A 23,175-nucleotide genomic window follows, 5' to 3' on the forward strand; every position below is an offset into this window, starting at 1 on the left:
AATACGGTTAACCATATTTTTAAACCCTTACTACCTTCACTGAGTTTTAAATGAACAAAGCTGTCATGGCACATTTAAGTACCTGATCACCTTAACTAGCCTTTCCTGCAATCATGTGAATTTGTATCGCCATACATGAATATCTTTTACTTCCAGTAACCAACTGAAGTGCTGTTATACCTGGACGGGCTGCTAGAGGGCGGCAAATCAAGTTTATCATTTTCTCTGACCTTGTGAAATATGAGCGTTTTCTTTCGTCACGGCAAGTGTCACCTCGATTATATTTGTATTCCCTTCAACCCCTCACATAACATCCAATAGTTTTACAATCCAACACTAACCTTTTCTGCGTTGAAACATCAGAGCTAGTTGACCCTTATCAGTTGCTGTGCATCTTTGTTACTCCACCCCAAAATAGTGCACTTGAAGAAAAACATCCCGAAGAATGGAGCAATTGAAAAGAAAAAGTAATAATTGGACAGCCAACAACCTTTATTTATCCATATATTTGCCACTCAAAGGTTGGGGACAGATGGAACAGCATGGCATCTTTGACCACTAAACGAGGGCAATCAAAATATGGACCAATGGCATTGTAACTTCCTTATTTTAACCTCTATTTTTTTCTACACCAAGGCCAATGGACAAAGACTGGGAAATTAAAAGGACAACAGTAACGGTGTAAACATAGTAATATACAGATAAGCAAAACAAAAAAATGAAGTCAAATTAAAATGAACATTGGTTAGTATGCATAGGAACAAAAGGAGGGATAGCCAAAACCTTACTTTTTTTTTCAATTATAGCTCAGCATACATCTCTACACAGCATGCAATAAGGCACCTAACTAACAATGAAGCCTATGCTACCGTCTGAAGCACAATTGTTAACCAAAGGAGGAAAAAGAGAAAAGAAAGTTGTTCTATATAATGCTCACTCCAATAAAAACAGTATACCTTTCGTTTCCCTTTCGAATGACCCAAACCATATTTAAAAAAATACATCAGTTTGTAAAAGATTTTTTCATACACAGAATTGGTAGGTAGAAAGTGCAAACCCACTGAATTCTGAAAATGTTGAAGTCAAACTAGGTGTTCTTTAAAGCAAGCTATAATCCGTACTTCTGAGTATACACAATCTATTACACGGTCTTTGATAGTTTGTAGAATGTCTTTCGAATATAAGTTAACTATATGCTATACACTGCTAACTGATTTAGTCTTCAAAGCAAAGAATAAATTTGTCTTTTCAAATATGTATAAACCACTTAATCCTGACATATTTCGGATTAAAATCTCCCACCCACCCACAATCAAAAAAATGACATTGTAGGATGCTGATCATAGTTTACCCTTGAAGACTGAGGTCACCACACTGCTTTAGGCAATGAGTAAGCCACCTTTGACCTCAAGTCTGGCATGAACATGCTTTGAACTCTGGACTTGGGTGTCACTAAATGCTACCACCAGTTGGTGTACAGTCCACATTTGTGCTCAAAAATGGTGTTGAGGGCATGATCATGGACTCAGTCACTGAACAATTCTTATTTTACTTGTACTGTACTCTTCAGAGAAATTACAAAAAGGTTGACAAACACAAAACACCATAATGGAGCTGTTGAGTTTTATCCAGTGACTAGTTTTTTTTTTTTTTTTAGTTTTTTAAGAGGTTGCAAAAATACAGTCAGGCTACACCTTTTAAAGCTCTTAAGGAAAGGAGAGTGCGCCTTCCTTCGTTCACTGCAGATGTGAAATCTGTGACATCTACTGGTTAACACCAAATTATTAGGTCATTACTAGGCAAAAAATAATAATAATTGGGCAAGACTCATGGGATTATACCAAAAATATAGCTCAGCTTCAGGAACACCTGCATACTACACATCTATACATATATTTAAAAAAGAAAAAAATCAACACGTATTTACATATGATATTATGTTAACCAACGATGGTGACTTGAACAAAGAAAACTGTGTCAAGACCTTCTTGAATCGCTTCAAGACCTTGGTTTTCAATAACTTCTGCGGCTGTCAACCTCAGTGAAGGGACCTTAGGGGTAAGATGACATGGAGATGCAGAGCTTCTCAAACGCATTCTCCTTTCGGCCTACAGGATACACTTAAGAGAATCGGCCTGAGTCTGCGTTACTGAAATCACCATGAGATTATTATTATACAGGTTAATCATATTTAGGTGAACTCATCTTTAAAAACATTGAGGCATGTAACAAATCAAGCCATTCAAGCAGGATCACTAGGGATAATGGCTCAGTCTTTTTTTTTGTATTTGAGGATAAGAGAACCTTTCTAAATTTAGCCGAGTAAAGAATTTACAGTACTTCAGCCCAGGCCACAACTAGTGATTTGTAATTTTTATACTGAAGGACAAACCTTGCGGCTGAGATGTGGCCTGACATTGTTACATGGTGAAGCAAACTACGGGGAAAGACCACATTCAATTGCAAGTATGTGCTCATTGGTCTATATGGATTCTATGGTGCCTAGAAAGGGAGGATGAATGATTGAAACCCTTTCCACACTGAGAGCATCGGTATGGCTTCTCGCTTTGCAGGATTCTTTGCTGCTTGACAACAGGGTTGTATCCCTTTCCTGACGGAACACTGAAGGTGGGCTTCTCGTCCAAATGGACACGCTGGTGTCTTGCTAGCGAGGATGAGTGATTAAAACTCTTCCCACAGTGGGAGCAGGCGTAGGACTTGCCATCCGAATGAGTTTTCTGGTGCCTTGACAGGGAGGACGAATGGTTGAAAGTCTTCTCACAATAGCGGCAGCTGTATTGCCTCTCTCCAGGCATGCCTCGCTTCTTTGTAGTTGGGGCATCATAGAACACACTCACTGACTTCTCTGAATGGGGATAGATGTTCTTCATCTTCTCTGGCGGGCTATACATGTTCTTCCCCTCCAGGTGGGTTTTGTTGTGCCGAGACAAGGAGGAGGAATGGTTGAACCCCTTGTCGCAGTGGGAACAGCGGTATGGCTTTCCACCAGAGTGAACCAGCTGGTGCTTCTTTAGGTGGCGCTTGCGGACAAAGCTCTTCCTGCACTGGTTGCACTTGTAGGGCTTCTCACCCGAGTGAATCCTGGCGTGCTCGCGCAGTGTGGCAGCAGCAGCGAAGCACTTTCCACACTGTAGGCATCTGTGTGGCTTGTCCCCAGCATGGGTCTTCTGATGTTGCTTCAAGTTGGAGGCTGTGGCAAAGCCTTTCCCGCACAAGGTGCAGCTGAAGGGCTTCTCACGGGCGTGCATCTCCTGGTGCTTTTTCAGGTGGCGCCGGCGGATAAAGCTCTTCCTGCACTGTGTGCATTTGTATGGCTTGTCATCTGAATGCATCTTCATGTGCTCTCTGAGGGTGATGGCGGCAGCAAAGCTCTTCCCACACTCTGAGCATCTGTGGGGCTTCTCAGGAGAATGCATCATCTGGTGGGGCTTTAGGTTGAAGGCGTCGATGCCAACTTTGCCAACTAGCTCCACTCCAGTGGGGCCGTAACTCTTCTCCTTCATGTGGATTTTCATGTGAGCCTTCAGGCTGGAGTCCACTGCAAAGCTTTCACCACAGTGAACACAGATGTAGGGGTTGGTGGCCTTGTGGATCTCAAAGTGTTGATGGAGATCTGTGATGCTGCTGAAAATCTCACCACACTCATTGCATTGCAGCCCATGGGCTTCGTGAATGACCACACCATTTTCAGACTCCACTGTGAGCTCACCTCCATGGTCCGATTCAGCTTTGACAACATGATCAGGCCCAGCACCACTCATCTCTGCTTTAAGAAGAACTTCACCCAAAAAGGCTTCATTGCCCTCATGCTTAATGTCAGGCCCTCCAAAGCACTGGAGGCCTGTCTGATCTGCCTTGGTGTAATCATGGTCTGTCTCGGTTACCATTTGGTCAGCATCAACACAAGTGACCACACCCAACTCGGGGCCAAGACCTTGTATTTTGGCCAGATCTGAACCATGAATACCATCAATATCCAGCCCCCGTTTGTCCTCCTGGGTCATAATTTCTGTCTCTGCCGCATAGTGCAGGTCTCCAACTTGTGTGTGGGCAATGACGCACTCGGAGCCAAGTGTGTCAAGGCCCGGCGTGTCACACTCAGTCTCTGACTCGGCCATGAGAACACACTCCAGCCCAACGACTTCCGTTTTTCCCGTTAAATGAAAACCTAGCGTTGCTCTGAGAGCCCCGCTTTCCCACGATGAAATGTTTTGGTGTTTCTTTCTTCGCAACAAGAGGCAGGAAGCAGGATGGGCCTGAAAAAAGGAGCACAAAACATTTTAATACATGATACAAAACATCATGACATCTTAAGATTTGAACATGGCAAATCACCACCACTGCATTCAATGCTCAGTGAAACAATATGGATATAGTTAGTAATGACAATACATTGCATATTATGAATGATTGTGATCTATGTAATGTAATGTTTTAAGTCATGTCTACTGTTACCAAGTTTGCCACTTAATATAAGGCATACAGACTATTCCTTAACCAACCTGGCATACTATGAGAAATTCTCAGAATCATCTATCTACCCAAAGACACCAAGATATTACATGGTTGCCAACAAATACAGGTCTGCCCAGCATCAAGCCATCATGCCTATGACCTCAAACAAGCATGCAGGTTGTTGCTTAGACAAACAACAACATTGGCCAACAGTTTCACGTGCAATGTGTCAGAGGGAGGACTTGCTCACCACAGCTTAAGTGATTTCACTTCGTTAGCAACAGTAAACTGTTAATTGAGGTCTCCTTTTGCAGTGGTCATATTCAACCACTGCCCTGTGATGAACCAAACCACTACTACAGCAAGATAGTTAAGAGACCGTGTGAGATGTGAATTTTACTGTTTACTGTCAAGCTGGCTAACTAGCAGGTACATTTAGCTGGCTAGCCAGCTAAAGTTAGCGATTTCCACACTTTCTGTGGATGGCTAACTTGCTATCATTAGCTGGCTAAAAGGAATCATAGTCAGTAGTTTAATATTAGCAAACAAATAATATCACACACACATATCTGTCCAGACAAAGCGCCAATTGTAATAATAAAAGTTAGGCATGGAGCATTCTGCACTACACCTTCAATACTTCAGATACCTATTGCTTGTAATGTCTACATTCTTAATACAGAAGGTGCATTATTGTTTTCCAAAGAAATGTTGGCTTGCTAAAGAGCTTGCTAGTTAGCTTCGTTTGGATTGGCAAAATCAGCTAACTAGCTGCTAACTAGCCAAACCACCTAGCTGTCTATAAATCTATGTAAAAAGTTAGATATCTTACATTTATTACCGCTAATGTCCTTAAAAGAAAATTGCCCGATTAACTCAGCCGTGAGCTTGCGTATGCGGAAACTCCGGAGTCAACTGGTTCATAGAATTTACAGGCCTGCCGCGGTAGGCATCTTGTGGCACTCGGGGGATAAGCACCAAGTTAGCTATAAAATGGCCGCCGCTAGCTTCCGCCCTTCACAACGCATTTAAACACTCTGGTTATCTGGCGATCATCGTGGTAGCCAAGAGACAAACGTCCCCATAATTTGTTTCCAGTTTTCAACTCGCATGAAAACACACGCATTAATGAAAATATCAAATTCCATAAAAGGACCATGGCGCCAATTATAACACGGCTAAGCACTATGCATAACATAGATGGCAACCAGGAACAAAAATGGCTAACGGGAGAACAGTTCTCCGAAAAGCCCGGGAAAGGCGTCCCCCATCTTACATAATCCAGGCGGGTTGTTCTAGACAATACATTGTATGATAACCGACTCTAAATGAAATTTAGGACATAGTTTCCACGGGAAACAATTCACAGTTTACTGCTAATGGGCATGCCTCAGCGACGCGCGTATTATGCTAGGTTAACACTACTGAATTCCTTTAGCATATTTTCTGCCCACTCTCACAACATGGCCTGCCTCGCTAACTAGCGCGCTATCGTCACACCACGATTTGCGGCTACGTGTGCAATTCTAATCGCAACCAACATTTGGCAAGTCGATTCAGAAATTATTAAGAGCGTTGAATGACGTATACGGTAATCATCTTAAATACTGTATTTGATGACTCAATGTATCGTTTCAAGGTAAGTTCAGATCAACTTAGTCAAGCACATACAACGTAATAAAATATAGCGTTGGCACAATGTCCATTAGCAAGATAGCAAGCTAGCATTACCCGCTAACTAGCCGCGGGTTAAGGTTAGCTACTACAAGAGATAATGTTGTACGCTACATGTTTAATGCATACAACATAATATTAATAATAACTAGCCTGCTTATATGTATAAAAATACCAACCTCCTTTCCTCTCTTTAGGCGTTAGAAAAAACTCGCTTGCAGGCTCTGCACTGACGACGGCCCTTGAATCTAGCGACGTTGCCTTGCGTCTGAACTCGTTGCAGTCTTCCTCTCTCTGTACTTACGTACAGCTGGCGCCACTGATCTTCTGGCGCCAACAGTATTTGAGCGCATGAGCAAAAGCTTTGTGCTTGTTCTCCGTGTCATTTGGGTACAGTGCTGCCACCTGTTGCTGTGGAGTATCTCAGGGTACGTTGTAAACATGCCGCCTAACTCATTAACACAATACGCTTTAATCACAACTAAGTTTTTAAAATATCCCAGTAGGCCTTATACACAACAAGTAGGCTATACGCTTTTCTATGTTGCTACTGGGGTACGCGCAGATTCAGTAAAATCATAGATCATTTCAAGTCGTCAATGATGTACAAGTAGGCTATTGAGTAAAGCATATTCTGGCTTGTGCAACCTGCTTGTGTTTCTAATACGGTCTCATAGGTGCAGGAGATGAGAGATGGGTTCTGCATTCAAATCTTTAGTGTGTTTCACGGGCGTGTCAGGCTTGTTAAGCCGAGTGTTGCCTACCGGTATTTCGCTCTCGTTCATGGTAGATTTTATGTTTGCCACTAGAGCGCACTCTTTGCCAGGTGTAAACACACCTTAAGACAAAGGCAGTAAAAGAAGCAGAGGTAAAAAAAAGAAAAATAATTAAAAAAAAAAAAATTAAAAATGGGAGAATATCCTACTATAAGGAATATGTCTCTCTCATGTGGACAATAAACAGCTTCAACGAAGCTAAGTTTCGTAAAAAAAAAAAAAAAAAAAAAGCCTAGTAATGCCAGCCGATGGTGCCAGATTTTATGATTGTATGCAATATGCTCAAAGTTGGCCATACGCCCATACCTCTAAGTAGCCTAGACATTTTCAGACAAAACATCCATTCACAACATCTATAGTTTTACGTTCTATTTCACACCTGCACACTTATTAGGTTTGTTTCACACTTAAGTGATTTTTATTTAAATTTCTTTACAGACAACACATATGATACAAGTGTTATGTTAAAATGTAAAATAGGCCTATGAAAGATGATGGTCCTTTAGATGGCTCCAAACAGTAAATATCATGCCGCTCACATTGCTAATATAATTACTTGGTAACACATTTTAAAAAAAATGTTTATGCATGTATATATATATATATGTACAGATAAATGTTATTCAGCCCATTTATTCACATTTTGTACAGCAGTATGCAAGCATGAGCGCTGTCATCTCACACATTCATGACAGGAGTAAGTTGTAAAAGAGAGTTCTGTGGGTGAATGCCATTACTCTTGGAATGAATCCTCTCGAGATTCTGAAGGAAACTGCGACGTTTCAACCCCTCCAATATCACAGAGTTGCTAGAAGTCATGCTCAATCGAGTTCTGTGGACATGAGAAATGTTGTAAAAGTTTCAACTCAAACAACATAATGACAAGACCTAGGCATAATGTTTTTCAGTAGCTCACACACACAAATCAGGCAACCAAGTTGGACAGGCTCGTAGGTCTAAGGAACAGCAAACACCAAGAATTATATTGATTTTTTTATTTCCTTCAATTAATATGTCCTTGCTCCTTCCTTTTTCTATGTAGAAAAACAATGATCAGGTAACAAATTAATTTCCCAACTTCTACATGCTTAATGTTTTTATTTCACTGTGAACTACAGTCATTAAACTGCAAACATATGACCTACATAGCACCATTAGCTTACCTGGGGCAGTCAATCCCACTGTCCCCTGTGTTGCTCCGACTCTCTGTCATCTCTCCTGAATGAGCCCCGTTTGGACAACAGGGGTTCTCGCTGGAGCTGATATGGATCCCGGGCTCTCGTGTGTCAAACAGGTTCTGGTGGTAGTTCTCCTGCTGTGAGTCACGGTCCGGGTCAGCGGAGAGGTTCTCTGTCTCATCTAAGGACTTCTGCAGTGTTTCTGCATCTGAGTCCATTTCGCTTGTCTGGCAGTAGTCAAATATGCTACTGTCTAAGGCCTGAGTGGGCTCCTTGTCCACCCTGATGGTCTTGTGCAAATGTCCATCTAGATGTGGAGACCCATCTCTAAAGATGGTTCCTCTTAGTGAGATGGGTGACTGATTTAGGGGGGGTTGAGCAGTGGGCCCATTCCAGCCACTGTCCTCCTGTCTGAGGGTTACTCTCAGGGGCTCTTTGTAAAACCTGGATGCATCCAAACTGTTAATCCAGTTAGCACTCCCAAATTGAGGTTGACAGTATTGGATCATGCTGGTATGCGTGGCCTCACTGCTGTCAATGGCACACTCTTCATTCAAACAGAGAGAGCTGCACGCATCTTCGTCTGTTTCTTCTGACTTCATGTACAGGTGATGGTCGTCATCCGTGTAAACATCACTGTCTACTATACCAGAGCCCCTACGTTGTTCGATGCTGCTGACCAACTGCTGGCTCCCCGATAAGCTGCCAGTTTGCTGATGAGAAGCTAAAAGATCCGGTCGGTGGCTTAAATCCTCCTTCATGTCCATCTGTCTCAGAGACATCCTACATCGAACAGTGGGTTTAGGCCACGAGAGGGGTATATCAGTGGTTTCACAGTCTATCATATTACCATGACTTTTCAGATGTCTTTGGTCAGTCTCGTGTCTGAAGTCAACGTCTCTAAGTGTTCTGTGTTTTGCATCCTTGTCCCTACCATCCATGAAATCTCTTCCTCTGGCATTATTTTCCTTCAGGTGCTTTACTTTGTCATCTATTCTTAAAGTGCTACTGTCTGGATAAACAGAGCTATAGTCTCCTGAATGCTCTTTGACAGGGTTAGCATCAAGCAATGTGTCTTCAGCTAGGTCTCTCTTGTGAAGGTGCTCAGAAGATCCTTCATTTATAGCATGTGACCTTTTGGGTTCTTCAGTTGTCCCTTTTGTATGATGGGGGTCCCAGGACTTAGACCTGTGACTGGTCCGAACTTTCCTTCCAGAAGTTTGATTTTTGCCGTCTTTTCTCCTCTGTTCTCTGTGGCTTGAGGTCTTCACTGTGTCCTTACTTGGTATAGCATGAAAAGGGTTGTCAATTCGTTTCTTGTAGAGGCATTTGGTATTCAGAACAGCATGATCAATATGATCCTCTGGTTCCTCTGTTGGGATGTCTGGCTTGAGACGAGAGGGTGTGAGATCATGTCCCTCCATATCTTCCACACACTGGAGAGCCTTAGACTTGGTCCTCTGTTTCTCTTTTGAAGAGTGCCCTTTTTTTTTACTACGGGTGTTCTTTGATGCAGTCCTTTTGCCAGCAACTTTGGAGGAATGGTTCTTTGGTTTGGAGACCAGCATCTCAGTAGAAATCCCTTTGTCTACAGCCTGTTCAACGTCTCTCTCCTCCAGCTTCATCATAAGTACAGTGTGTCGCACCAGGTTGTCCACAGTCAGTTCCGGGTTGATCCGCTTGATGATGGCATGCTCTAAGTCTCGTGGAAGGTTGTTGAGTTCATTCTCATCCCTCACTGGCCACTCCTCGGGCGGGAACTGTCCAGAGAAAGTTGCATATTCCTTCTTCATTTTACTCTCCTTCTTTGCTGTGCTTCGCCGGAACAAGTTAAGGCCAAACTTGCGACCAACTTTTTCTTTGTCCTTACGACTTGTCATTGTAGATTTGCTTATTTCACTGGCCTGGCAGTCAGCAGCGGTAGAGGTGGACTGGTGCTGGACAGAGGGCTTGTGTTCTTTGGGCCACCTGAGGCTTTTGCCTGTGCATTCGCTGACAGAAACGTGGTCCTGGACTGATGGTGTTACAGTGGAGAGATCTGTGAAACACCTGCAGGACTTACAATGGGCCAGTGAGAGGGACTCACCAGGGGCATTCAAGCAGTTCTCATTGCTCACCAGGTAGGTGATGGGGGGTGGGGAAGGAAGTTCATTTTCTCCTGTGCTCCACCAGTTCTTCTCTTTCACCATGTTGTTAGTAATGAAGTATGTTTGGGGCGTGACAATAAAGTAACCCTCTCCAGTATGATAGATCTTTCTCTCCTTTATCAAGGAACCAAGAGCATTGTACAAGATGTCTTGAGTGGGGACAGTCATTCCTGAAAAAAAAAAAATGTATTTGTTGTGTTTGTGTGTATTTGTTTCCCTGCAAGTTAATTGTAAATAAGACAAATACTACATCTGAACATCTGTTTTAAATGGACCAAGTGATTACCAGGATGAGACTTCGTCATATGGGTGATCAGCGCCTCCTGATTTACAGTGATCTGGTCAGCATTCATGTCAGAGATCAGAGAGCACAGCACCTCTGACAGTGGGATGAACTGAGACTGAGCAATGGGGGTCATCTGCACTGGGGACACATCACCTATAACATGAGAACAAATGGAGGATCAGTATCTGGAAACGTTCAGCATTTTCTCTATGTTTTTTTTACAACATACAAACATAGGCTCTGACCTAAAGTTTAATAACAACTTCACACTGATGATTGGGTGTCTCAATGCTTGTCCCCGAGACAGAACTCATCGTCTACTATTCAGCACGTCTTTCAACCCTCCACTCTGCTATTGATCAACATTCAGACTCATGTGTTCAATTCAAGTGAATGGTAGTGTGATGTTTACTTAAATAAATGTTTGTTGTAAAGTAAACTAAATGAATAAAACTATATGACTACTAAATGATGTACCAAATTGGTTGATTGGGAGACTTCTTCATGACCTTGTGCAAAAATGTAACATTCCACCACGTTTGCCGATTTATAGCACAAAATGATTCAGTTGGCCTCGGAGGTGCTTACTGTGGTCAATCTTAGAAGGAGCCTACTGTGGTATAATAAAGCCTCTCTCCCTAGCAGTCATTCAGCCCCGCCTTTCAGATTAGGAATGGACTTTGAAATGCTGACAGCATGCCCTTAGTCCATAGGCCCTCCTCTTTCAGAATCCAGTTGGCCACTTCAACTCATCATCTTAAGTGCAGTCTAAGAACTGGGTGGCTTTCAAATAAAGCCTGGCTTTAAGGGAATACAGTGGTTCTAGCCCTGCACTCTTTCGGCCCGACTGGTTTCAAAGTAATTTTACAGGAAGTGTCCAATGATTAACCAATGTGTTTTATACTAACTTAAGTACTTCCTGTCCTTTCCATTGTCAGTTAATCATTAGGCTGATGCATTAAAACAACTAAAATGCACTTGACCTTCAGAGAGTAATACTTACATTTAATGAATGACAAAATAAACCAACTTTTTGTCCCTCTTATATTGTTTTGGTTTGAGCATTAATCACATTATAGTTTGATTGCACAATAATATGTTTAATAATATAGTAGATTTTGAAAGTCTATTTTGGATTACCTGAGGGAGCCTTCAGCTCTTAAACATCTGACAGATATTCAGTTAGGCAAGGAGGGAAAGTGTCTTTCTCAGATATGAACACTCTGTCTGAAGGCCAACTATGTCAGGGCCCCCTATCCTATCAGCCTGAGGTACAGAGAAAAATACAGCTTGGCTTGCACTGTTTTCAATTAATGTAAACATTCACAGCCCTCACACACTTCAGGCACTTATGTCAGGGGTAAGGAAAATAAACCCTTAATCAACTAGCTGCCACAACCAGACTCAAACATAACTCTAGAGCAGCAATCTCCTTAGACTGGGAAAGTTTTCCTAGGAACTGCATCCACAGTACTTGGAACATTTAGCCTCTGACAAAGGTATAGCATTTTTTGATTATCAGTCTTGCCTGAAGATAATACTGCTCTTTTGAACCTTGCCACTGAAGCGTCCAGACACATATGTTAAAACAAAGTGGTGCCTAATTTAACATGACTAGGTGATTTCTCAAAGCTTACACAGATTAAGCTAGATCTGAAAGCTGTTCTGTGGCAGACAGTTTATCCCTAAATCGCCCCTCATCCTTTTAATCCCCTTTAATTGACTTTATTGGGTCAATTTCTTAAACAAAGCCCATCTGGCACTATGCAAGACATACCACTCTAACATTCAGTGTGAGCATTAGTTGTTCCGTGTACCTGGGGACAAATAGGGTAAAAGTACAAGGGAAATCAGCTGTCGGCAAGTCCTTTTTTTTCTCTTCTGAGAGGACAGTCAGCGACACAGTCCCAGTTCTCAAAGGGATATCCTGTCTAAGGGCACCCATTGTGTAAGTTCCTCAGACAGGAAACAGCAAAGGAAAGGCTGATGTGCTCAAGGGGCTTAAATTAGGCCTGCTCAACACAACACAACATAAATCCAACTATACTTTGGAGGAGTTGAGAATGAGAATGGATACAGCAAAAACGCATTTACCCACTGTTTTAAAGATGCTGGGGGCTTGTGTGTGTACACAGGCATATGGTTTGATATGACATTGTAAATACATCTGACATCCATCGTACTACATGTTAGAATAATGAGTACAGTGAACATCAGCAAAGGGCAGAATACAAGCAGTATTGGGTTTCTGTAATGGGTTGTATTGAACAGGTTAGGGGGGGAAGCCTTTGTGAAAGGATGAGGAAAAAGCAGATTATGGTCCTCATTCAACTCTGCATTAGAGGGTGTGACTATCATTGGACATGATTGTAACTCTCCTCTCTCAAGGGATAACTACTTTATACCCACTGTAACATGAAGCTGAACCTTTGTCACACACAACATGAATACCCAGCTCAGTCCCATGGCAACCGAAAGGCATACCACATGCCAGCGATGCAAGAAAAGGTCAATGGATGCGTTTCATTATTTTTTCAGTAAAAATTCCATGTTGTGTCTGCCTTTCTTCTTTCCAAAGGGAACAGTGCGGGAACAGTGCAAAGCCACTGAATGAACATCTTGAGTGCATCAGCAGAAAACCCTGCAGCATCTCTAGATTAAATCTTCAGAGCCACCATCCTTAAAGCACTGTCCATGTCCGATAAATGCCACATGTATTTAGAAGGGCATGCTGTTTCTTCAGTCACATGAATCCCATGGCTCTTATTATATTACAGCACAGCCTTCAACATACCAGAACATGGAATTAACAGCAGCCAGTCAGTCAATCACATAATTGTGAAGACAGCTGGTTAAAATCTTCCTAGTAACTTGCTTTCAGCTATTTAGGTCATTATTTTTTTTTTTTTTTTAGAACTGTAGATATTGTATAGCATTGTGCATTGTATAGCAAAGCCTATGGGAGGAAAAAACAAAGGAAATGTGCAACAAATGTGATATCTAAGGGCAACACAATGACCTGTATCGTTTTAATCTTTTCTCCTGTCTGCAACTCACAATTTTCATCATAGCTCTCTTTCATTCAGCCCATGACTAGAATAAGTTGAACTCGCTCTTTCAAAGAATATATTTGCAAGCTGTCTGCTGTAGTCCCCAAACATACCAAATTGATGATGGAGGGAAGTTCTTGTTCGTACTGCTCCCATACGACATGTTTATTGTGCTTGAACTAATAAGGCTGAAATGTTAATAAGGTGGTTTCATTCCTTCCCACAACCACAGACAGCAACCCCATCAAGAACACCACACTTTGCTCTGTGTGGGGCCCACAACCACCAAGGCCCGGAGGCCAGTTACAAAAACAAACACAGGCTGGTTTAGAGGGCAAGAGATTTGAGAGGGAGTGTGAAGGGGAACCGACGAAGTGTGACCTGAGCACTTCACACATCTTGGAAATGTTGTTGTTGTGTCACCACATCCAAAGACGAGTAAAAGCAGTAGACTGGCCAGTTTTTACATGAGGACATTTCAAACAGATCTAGGTCTGATGGTAAAAGTCTAGCAATAAAGTGAACATGAGAAGCCTCTTTACACGGACAACACCAAACATAACAAACACCAAACGCCTCCAACCTTTTCAGTGGTAATTACTTCTAAAGGCTGTGCCAGACATTACATTTAAGTTGATAATGAGATAATGACACCTCCCTGCTGCCAGATTACAGTTTACGCCCACATGCCCTTCACTTGTCCTTGGCACAGTAGGCATCCATTCAGGAGTCATTTTGGGAAGGGCACCACACCTTCCACTATTTCAAATAACCTTCAAAACAACCCTATCCTCTTCAAGTACTATTCAGGGGGAACTATAAAGCAACTGTTAAAGAATCCTCCTCAGATCCTCACACTGTATTGTCTGCATATAAAGTCTAAGAAGGTCTTGGTTAGGGTTATTATTTATATGATTGTGCTTTATTTCATAATTTCTCTACCAAGTACAATTTAAAACAGACATTTAATAAATATATAACAAATAGACAAGTCACTTGAGTATAGCGTGAAAAGGCATAGTTATACCTGACCCAATCATATTCAAGTTCAATTCAAATTGCATTTGTGCATTGTACACAAATTCTAACAATCTGATAATATATCATTTCACATTAAGAAAAACTAGGGCATGATTCTTGCCAGGACTTGCACAGAAAATGCAGCCCTTTCTGATGTTGTTATAGCTAGCAGGGCTCTTTGCCACACCTATAGCAGCATGAGTATTCAAAGGACTTTACGAGATTGTGCTTCTCTGGCTGCCATGAAACTGACAGATGTGGAGGGAGCCATAAAAGGGACCATAAACCTACTGAAAAGAGCCCTCTCCTGCGCCAGTTCTTCAGATCTGCCACACAACAAAAGAACAGCCTCTGACGGAAGCCATTTTGTTTTGGACCAATAGGAAGAGCATGTCTTTTTCAACCAAAGACGTCTGCACCTCTGCTCGGGATGAAACTGCACCTGTAACTACACTCAAAAAAATAGGTTGTTCAAATTACTTAACAATGTTATGTCAATGTTTTCCACCTAACTGAGTTTTGTTCAAACTAATGTAATACTATAATTATAGATGAAATAACTAACTTATGTGAAACCAACAAGACTGTTTTAAGTAATTTAAGTATTATTTGGTCAAGTTAGCCATAATTGATCAGGCAGTGTTCATCTGACTAAACAGACCTTCATTACACTGACCTAACTCACTTATGTAATTCTAACTCAACTGGATTTACTAACACCAATTGAACAGCTCCTTGTAATTCCAATTTAACTGACTTGACTAAGCAGTACCTAAATGGTTATAAAGCCTATTTATGTCAACAAACAAACAAGACTGACTTCACCTGCCCCCCAAACCAACAGTGTCCCATGCGGGAATCGAACCCATGACCTTCTTGCTGTGAGGCAGTGCAAGCACCTGAGCCACCCTCACATACCTTGGTTCTATAATATTATTTAATACAAATACAGTAGGACCAGCAATATCACTCTTAAACCATGCACAAATATTTCAACATCACAGAATAAAATATACCAGCTGGGTAAGACTGTGACCTCAAGCACATTAATTTGAACACAGCATCACACTCAAAATGGAGTCAGCTTCTGAGCATGTGCAATGTAAGACCGACAGAAACCCATCTAGGACATTCTTGTATAGAGGTGATCGTGCCATTCACTCAACAGTTTTATGTTGAATTAACTTAGCTGGCTTCTTTGCTTTAAAAAGCTTTCATTTTAAGTTAGACTTACCAAAGTGGACTAGATTTTAGAGGTGATCGTGCCATTCACTCAACAGTGTTATGTTATATTAACTTAGCTGGCTTCTTTTGCTTTAAGAAGCTTTCATTTTAAGTTAGACTTACTAAAGTGGACTAGATTTAGAGGTGATTGTGCATTTTAAGTTAGACTTAAATTAGACCTACTAAAGTGGGCTAGATTTTAGAGGTGATCGTTCATTTTAAGTTAGGCTAACTAAAGTGGACTACATTTTAGAGGTAATTGTTCATTTTAAGTTAGACTTACTAAAGTGGACTACATTTAAGAGGTAATTGTGCCATCCATTCATCATAACAGTGTTATGTTGAATTAACTTAACTGGCTTCTTTTGTTTTAACACGTTTCCATTTTAAGTTAGACTTACTAAAGTGGACTAGATTCTAAAACCGAACTCAGAAATGTTAAATAAATTGAATATAAGTACATTTATTTGATTCAGCAACTCACAGAATTCTCTTTTTTGAGTGTAGGAGGTCTGTAATGACTAAAAGGTGATGCTATAGCAGGTGCATATCACTGGGACACATTTTATTTTAATACACAATACATCAAATGTGGCATCTTCATCAAGTTCATGTCTTCCAATAATGCTAAGACAATAATGCAATATTATGTACAATAATGCTGAGGCAAATATGTCATTTGTCTACTAAATACTACATGTATTCCCTCTTTCACTGATAACACAGGGATGTTCCTTGGTAATTACTGTCCCATTACACACCGTAAAATGTGCTGAGGCGTTGAGCAGTTTATGGCTCTGTAGATTGTTACCCCTTGATATCGGCAGAACCTCCCTGCACGCAGGGAGTAAGTTAGTCTGTATTCACATTGCCAAGTTCTCTGTTTCAAATGATAAAGTGAGTGACATAAAATGGCTAAGACCATGAATCTGACCCCGTCCTTATCTTGATTATTGTATGAGAAAAAAGGCTGGGAACTCCAAAGTTTCATACATCTCCCAGTATCTACAACCATCAACACAATTAACTAAAAAGTTAGGTCATTGGAAAGTGACAGACAGCTAACATTACAAGTCTTCTAATCCATGTTATTTAATGTTCACATTTCACATTTGAATTGTATTTAAAAATAAAAACGTTTTAACCATTATTATGTAACAATGACAATACACCCTGTACTGTATGTAAGGGATAACGGCCGACGAGCTGTACAGTTCTACAAAGATAATGGACGCTGCGGGGCAAAGAACTCCACGACGCGTAGCGGAGTGTTGTTGCTCCGGCGATTTAACTTTTCTACTGGGACTACGTCCAAGGTGTCCATCTATACGAACTTATTGTACACCCCATTAGCCAATCAGAAAACAGTATTTCGTTCCAGAGGGAGATAAGTCCCTTTAGGAACCATTCATGTTAAAGTGATAATTTGGAGAATGTGGTCAAACAAAGATTCCACTGTTCTGCAAAGGTAATTCCACTACAATACTTTTACATTGCATGACTAGTAGACATATGATTTTACTTTTTGATATGTAATGAAAGAGGCCTTGATTTGCCTGAAAATCTTGCCAATGACTTGACGTCATGTTGAGAGGGAAGTTGCTGTGATGGATATCTTGTTGCTCTTCACCCGCTGTGATGAAACCTGACTACTCTAATCTCGTTTGACAGCTCAAGCTTAGTGGAATGCCCGGGGCTGGTTACATTTCATCAGATCTGCTTCCAGATGTTTGGATATTCCAGGTGTTTCAATTTGCTCCACCCAAGACGTTGTTCTACGAGGAGTATGTGTTTATAAGCACTTCTACGTGCCTAATCAAGATAGATGGTGTCAATTCACACCAGATGAGGCCTATTTCCTTTATACCAATGATGTCAGATTCAGCATCTGTTATCTCTCCATTTGGCAACCTGGGTATCCAAACAGCTCAATCACAATCTGAATGGTGTGCTCTTCGTTGCTTCACTCAATCTCAGTTTAGCTCCATCCACAACAGAACACCAAGCCAGCACTGTCCCTTTCAAATAGTAGCTCAATGAAAAGTCCTCTGGGAGGTCAAAACCAATCTCCTGTTTCCACTCAACTCCAAAGTTACATCACCTCTCCAAACTCCTTGCTTTAGCCAACAATGTGAGGACTGAAACAAAGAAGGCAAAAAGTGGGCTGGATTGCAGAGCAATTCTCTCATTTGTTTTTGTTCACAACGCTTAAATGTAGGGATCTCCATAAATGTGCCCTTCGGTCTATATCCTGTGAAGGGTAGGCTTCCTAATAGGAAATGGATGCAACCAACAGTGTCCTTCCTGTATTCAGCCAGATGTCAAGGTTTGAGAACTAATACAAATATTCATAAACAGCATTTTGCTGGAAATGTTTGAAATTCAGCCTCAGATGTTTGACTCACAAACACTTTGGCGTGGGACGGTTGAGGACACATTTAAGATACAGTTGTGAAGACTGTTCTTTGTTTGGAAAATATTCAGAATGGGTCATAAGATAACCTTAGTCACAAGGACAAATTGGATTTAAAACAAATTGAAGTTAAATTAGCCAGGGCTTGAAGGAGACCAGCACGTGTTGTGTGAAAGCAGAAGGCAGCAGTCTTAGGAAAAAGATTCATCCATCTCTTGGCTTGTCAACATTGTTTAACTACACTGATGGATACAGGTTTTAAGAGGATTTCACAGAAAAGTAGCTGGTCTAAAAGATGCTAACTACTTACAGCTGGATGTGACTCGGGAGTCTCGGGTGTTTTGTTACATCCAAAAACATTCCAGCTTTGCTTCTCTTAGAAACCAGTGGCAAGACAAGCCAGGTAGACATTTTCAGGGATTTTCTTTGCTGGTGTACATGTACTTGTTATAAAATAGTCATAGGACAGTTCATTTCAGCAATTACTAATGGATTACATTACTAAAATCCAACCATGTGACTTAGCAAGCAACTGAATACCATTGCCTCACAGTCAACATGAGTGAACTCATTTGATCTCATTTGACTTTCAGGGTTGTTTTAGAAGGGTACAACAGCCTCAGTCTTAATGAGAGAATGCCTGAGTACTGTTATGAGAAAAGAAGATGGCCCCACCATGCCTCATTTCTCAATGAGGAACACCTGGCCCCTTTGTATTATGTGCAAAGGTCAGCGATGACCCCCTGGAAGAGAGGACTTGTGACCTCTAGCAACTAATTAGCTGTGCAAGCGACCTTCACTGCATGAGCTCAACAGAGTGTTTCCCTTCCCTTCTCTAACAGATCCAGCCGTAGGGAACATCATAGCCAAGACACAGAAGATCTTTGGTCACTATGCCTTTAAAATATTTTCTATCTTCAATAATAGTCAGGGTTGTACAGATACTACACTTCGAATCATAAAAGTACCGGCCAGTAGGTGATTATTATCATTTTGGATGAAGGTGTTACTCTTCATACAATCTTCAAACAAGAAATATTACAAACTTTTGCTCAAAATTAATCCATTAAACATATGTTAAGAGATATTAAGTTATAATGGACAGGTTAATTGTGTTCAAAAGCGTAGGACACCTAATTACAACACAGAGTAGCTCAGTATAAATGTTTTACTGGGAGGATCTCTCTGCTCGGAGCACAATGCAGTCTCACTTAATAATGCAGCAAGTGTGATCGGCAGAAGTCAGAGAATCTAATTTCAGACAGAAACTCAGAAGCCAAAACATTTTATTACCATTCATAAAACCTCAAGGCAAAATCCATGGTTCGCTGTTTGGTTTATCATAAACACTCGTCCCTATAGTCCATAGAGAGAAGCCATTTTGTTGGACAGTTCAGTACAAGACTGGGAACCAATATCCACATTAATCATTAAAGGAAATTCACTGAGGTTCAAGGACAAAGCCAAATAGATAGGTGTCTTGAGCCTGGTTACTTTGTACTAGCAAAGTAGATAATATAGATAAATACAGGAAGAATGCTTAAACTTTGATAGAGCCATCAAAAACGTCAAATTAAACGTCAGGAATACATCCTCTGGGATTTTTTGTCAGAGTTCATGAAGGAATTGACCAAAATGAGGCCAGAGCGACCATGTTTTCAGACGAGCATAAATTTGAGTGCTGTGGGGCCCTCCTCTTCACGTTTCTGTTCTGCAAGCTGGGCAGAGGCAAAGACCAAGAACAATCAGTCTTTTGACTTCGACTGCACTGATAATCAGGGCACAGATGGGAGCTGGGCTAATAAATCACCTCATCTGCTGGTACCAAGACTCAGCTCATCACTAACAGTACTCACAAAAGAGCACATATGTCTTTTTAGAAAACAAAGAGGCAATTGTGAAATGTAAGTCATCAACATACATCTCACTCCAGGAGTCAAACAGGATCTTGTTGCTGTCAGCATGATGAATGTTTTAATTTACAGCCTTTGGCTTCCCAATTTAGCTTCATGACACAAAATTATTCATAACTTTGCAGAACATAAACATAAAGTTCTGTATGTTTTAAAGATATATTAATGTCAATGTGGTGTCAAGGCTTTGTTCTGTTTGCAATTTGCCCAGCAGATTTGCCTGTCAGGGCCCATGGAATGGGAAGACATGAATCTAGAGTGTGGAAGGTCTGCAGCATCTGTCTGATGGCCACTAAGAAGATGGGAGATAATTTACTGCGATAGACCTCAGGGTGAAAGGGCTATCAAGACTGAGAGGGGTTTGTGTCTCTGTACTGTGAACAGTGTGTGTCTAAAATAGATGCAAAAGAAGCATCTCAAAAGACAACAAGCTACCTATATCCTATTTCCAAGGATTGTTTTCCTCATTCTTCAATGTGCCACTTTTGCCTGTGTTTGGCTCTGGCAACAGAGACAATGGCCTTTATAGTCTTCAATCCCTCCACAGATAAAAGGGAAACTTACTCGCAGAGAAACCATCTGTGGTATTCAGACAATGTGGTGTCAAACATGAATATGCACACAGAATATATTAAGTAAGTCACGTCATGTCACAGCACATGAAGGTTACAATATGACTGAGAGATACTCTGTCTATTGTTATGATGTTTTCCTGATCTACTATTATGGTTGTCTCAGTTGCTACAGCAGCCTATGTAGGTATGTCAGTATGAACGCTACAGGCCTAAAACGCATGCTTGTACGAAAACAACATTTCTGTAATGTGCATTTTCCATGTGTTTTCCCAGGGCATTATTTATAACTGAATGTCAGGTCACATCAAACAACAACACAATGTAACATACAAAGAACACTTGTAAGGTAACTTCCATAAGAGTAGCAAGGTAATATCAAGCAAGGGTAAAATTATCCAAATATGTATCTGTTGTGAAAAAAGATCACATGTTGGCCATCCAGACATGTTTAAATGAATGGAACACATTTTTACAGATCACTAGCAACCTCTGAGTTTTAATGACTTTACGATACCTTTTCACATCAGTCATTAAAACGTGCTTTGTAAACAAACGTTCCACGTCATGCCTCCACGAATATCTCAACTACAGCATTAGAAGAACCACTTTTGAGAGTACTTTATGATCTGTTTCATGTAAAGCATTGAACTATTCTTCAGAAACCTTGCGTCAATTACGTGACATACAATTGTGGTTATTTGTCAGATGACTTCCAATGGATAGCCTACATACATGCATTACCTCGGTGCAAAGAAATAATATGAAAACTGAAAACGTACCCACTGCTTTAATGACAAACCCTTTGGGTGACCTCAGTGCCCTGCGCATCCATGCCTCCCTCAGCACCTCCAAATCATTTGCATTCCCTTGAACGAATAATACCAAATTCTCCATCCATCCCTGAAAGTGAACCTGAGACACAGCATTTACCAGCCTCTTATTCCAAAAACTTCGCAGATTCTGCGCTTTAAATTCCGCAAAAATGTCCTGACCACTCGCATTGGTGGCGGTAGGTTTTTCTCCACTGGCTCTTACGCTGTCCACGTCCTTACAGAAGATCACAGCAAGCGACGCTGCCGACAGTTTAACAATCCGTTGTGGCTGAGACATTATTCTTGAATGAAAAATGAAATCAAAGCGAATGCTAGAGGCATAAAAGACACTCCTTATGTGTGTTTGCCTCTCATTAGCGTCTTAAAAAGGGTTACAACCTGACACATTCCGACAGAGTCCCACTGCCCTGACACTCGACTAGACGATTGAGTAGTAACTCCTTGCTCCCAAGGTAACCAGTGGTGACGGTATGGGAGGGGGACTGGATTTGTTACAAACCAATCAAACACTAAAGCTCGAACACAGGCGTGTTCTCTCTTGTAAAAGTCAGGTGTATTCAAAAATTCGGTGTTGTAAAAGAATGTTGCAGCTTGCTGCTAACTTCAATGAAGTTAATGTCGTTTTCAGGAAATAAGGGAGAGTGGGATAAGATGTGCTACTTAAGTCCCTGTAGCCAAGGACATATGAGACCGAAATAAAACTAATGTATACAACACAAGTTCAGGATGTGTGCAATCAATTGGAACCTTAGCAGTGTGCCAAACTCAAATAGACAACAAAATATGGGGTCCCATGTGTGGGATAAATTGATCAGGCTGACTGGGTACATTGAGTCATCTGAGAAAACAGTTACCTACTATCGTTTTAACCAAGTTTAATTCTAAATATAATTATTAATAATTGAATCCCCCATTCTGCTTATTCTATTGGTGTTAATTAAATAAGTATTACAACTAATTTGTTTACTGTTCTGAAATCTGAAGATTGATTTGCCAAGTCTCCAGGATGAAGAGATATACATAGAAGTCTTAAATTGAATTAAAATGTTATCCTTTTGAGGAACATCCACAGATTATTTGTTTTTCACTGTCAGTGTAGACTCTCAACTGAATGTTTGTCACAATAGCAAACCTTTAAGCCTATAAACATAAACACCAACATGTTCACATAATCACAAACTTTGTAGCCATTGACATAAAAACTAACATGTCACCAATGTACAGAAAATACTATTCAATATGTCAAGAGTGCTGTTCAAGCACTGGGGTTACAAGCACATGACAATGGAGCCCTATATGTTTTTCTTCTGTAATTAAGCGAGATGTGACACTGTTATACTACAACTAAAACATGTAATATCATGTCAGTTATTCGTTGTTTGGATGCAACATGTATTTAAACACCAACTATTTGACTTAACTTCAAACATGAGGGGGTAAGATGAACTACCCGTTGAACTTACCCAAAAGGATCTAGCTAATTTTGCCCAACAGCCACCATCTTTGGAAAGGTGCAGTCTAGCAAAGTCAGAGCTGCACTTTTGCTAATTCACTCACATGTTTCTACACACTGCCAGTTCATCAACACATCTGATTAAACTTTTTAAACT

The 23,175-nt window shown here is 40.9% G+C and overlaps 2 protein-coding genes across 3 annotated transcripts; both read right to left on the reverse strand.

Moving 5' to 3' along the window:
• Window positions 1–480: 480 nt before the first annotated feature.
• On the reverse strand, window positions 481–6,438 carry LOC308373219 (uncharacterized protein). Of its 2 annotated transcripts, none has more exons than XM_080848642.1 (2): window positions 6,330–6,438; window positions 481–4,277 (listed from the first exon to the last, which is right to left on the reverse strand). In XM_080848642.1, the coding sequence occupies exon 2, from the start codon at window positions 4,137–4,139 to the stop codon at window positions 2,475–2,477; it is 1,665 nt and encodes a 554-aa protein (XP_080704768.1). In that variant the 5' UTR covers window positions 4,140–4,277; window positions 6,330–6,438; the 3' UTR covers window positions 481–2,474. The 2 variants fall into 2 exon arrangements, with proteins under 2 accessions (XP_080704768.1, XP_080704769.1); XM_080848643.1 differs by lacking the exon at window positions 6,330–6,438 and adding an exon at window positions 4,727–4,821.
• Window positions 6,439–7,417: 979 nt separating this feature from the next.
• Window positions 7,418–21,842, reverse strand: stox1 (storkhead box 1; the record flags this gene model as incomplete). The annotated part of the gene is made up of 4 exons (XM_080849409.1): window positions 7,418–7,758; window positions 8,090–10,421; window positions 10,538–10,690; window positions 21,512–21,842. The coding sequence occupies 4 exons, from the start codon at window positions 21,840–21,842 to the stop codon at window positions 7,605–7,607; spliced, it is 2,970 nt and encodes a 989-aa protein (XP_080705535.1). The 3' UTR covers window positions 7,418–7,604.
• Window positions 21,843–23,175: the final 1,333 nt, after the last annotated feature.

Source organism: Sprattus sprattus (assembly GCF_963457725.1).
Source record: "Sprattus sprattus genome assembly, chromosome: 12".
Taxonomy (NCBI): domain Eukaryota; kingdom Metazoa; phylum Chordata; class Actinopteri; order Clupeiformes; family Clupeidae; genus Sprattus; species Sprattus sprattus.

What these genes read in the sequence shown, in the direction of transcription:
- LOC308373219 (XM_080848642.1), bottom strand. Translation starts at nt 4,139, where the DNA reads ATGGCCGAGTCAGAGACTGAGTGTGACACGCCGGGCCTTGACACACTT.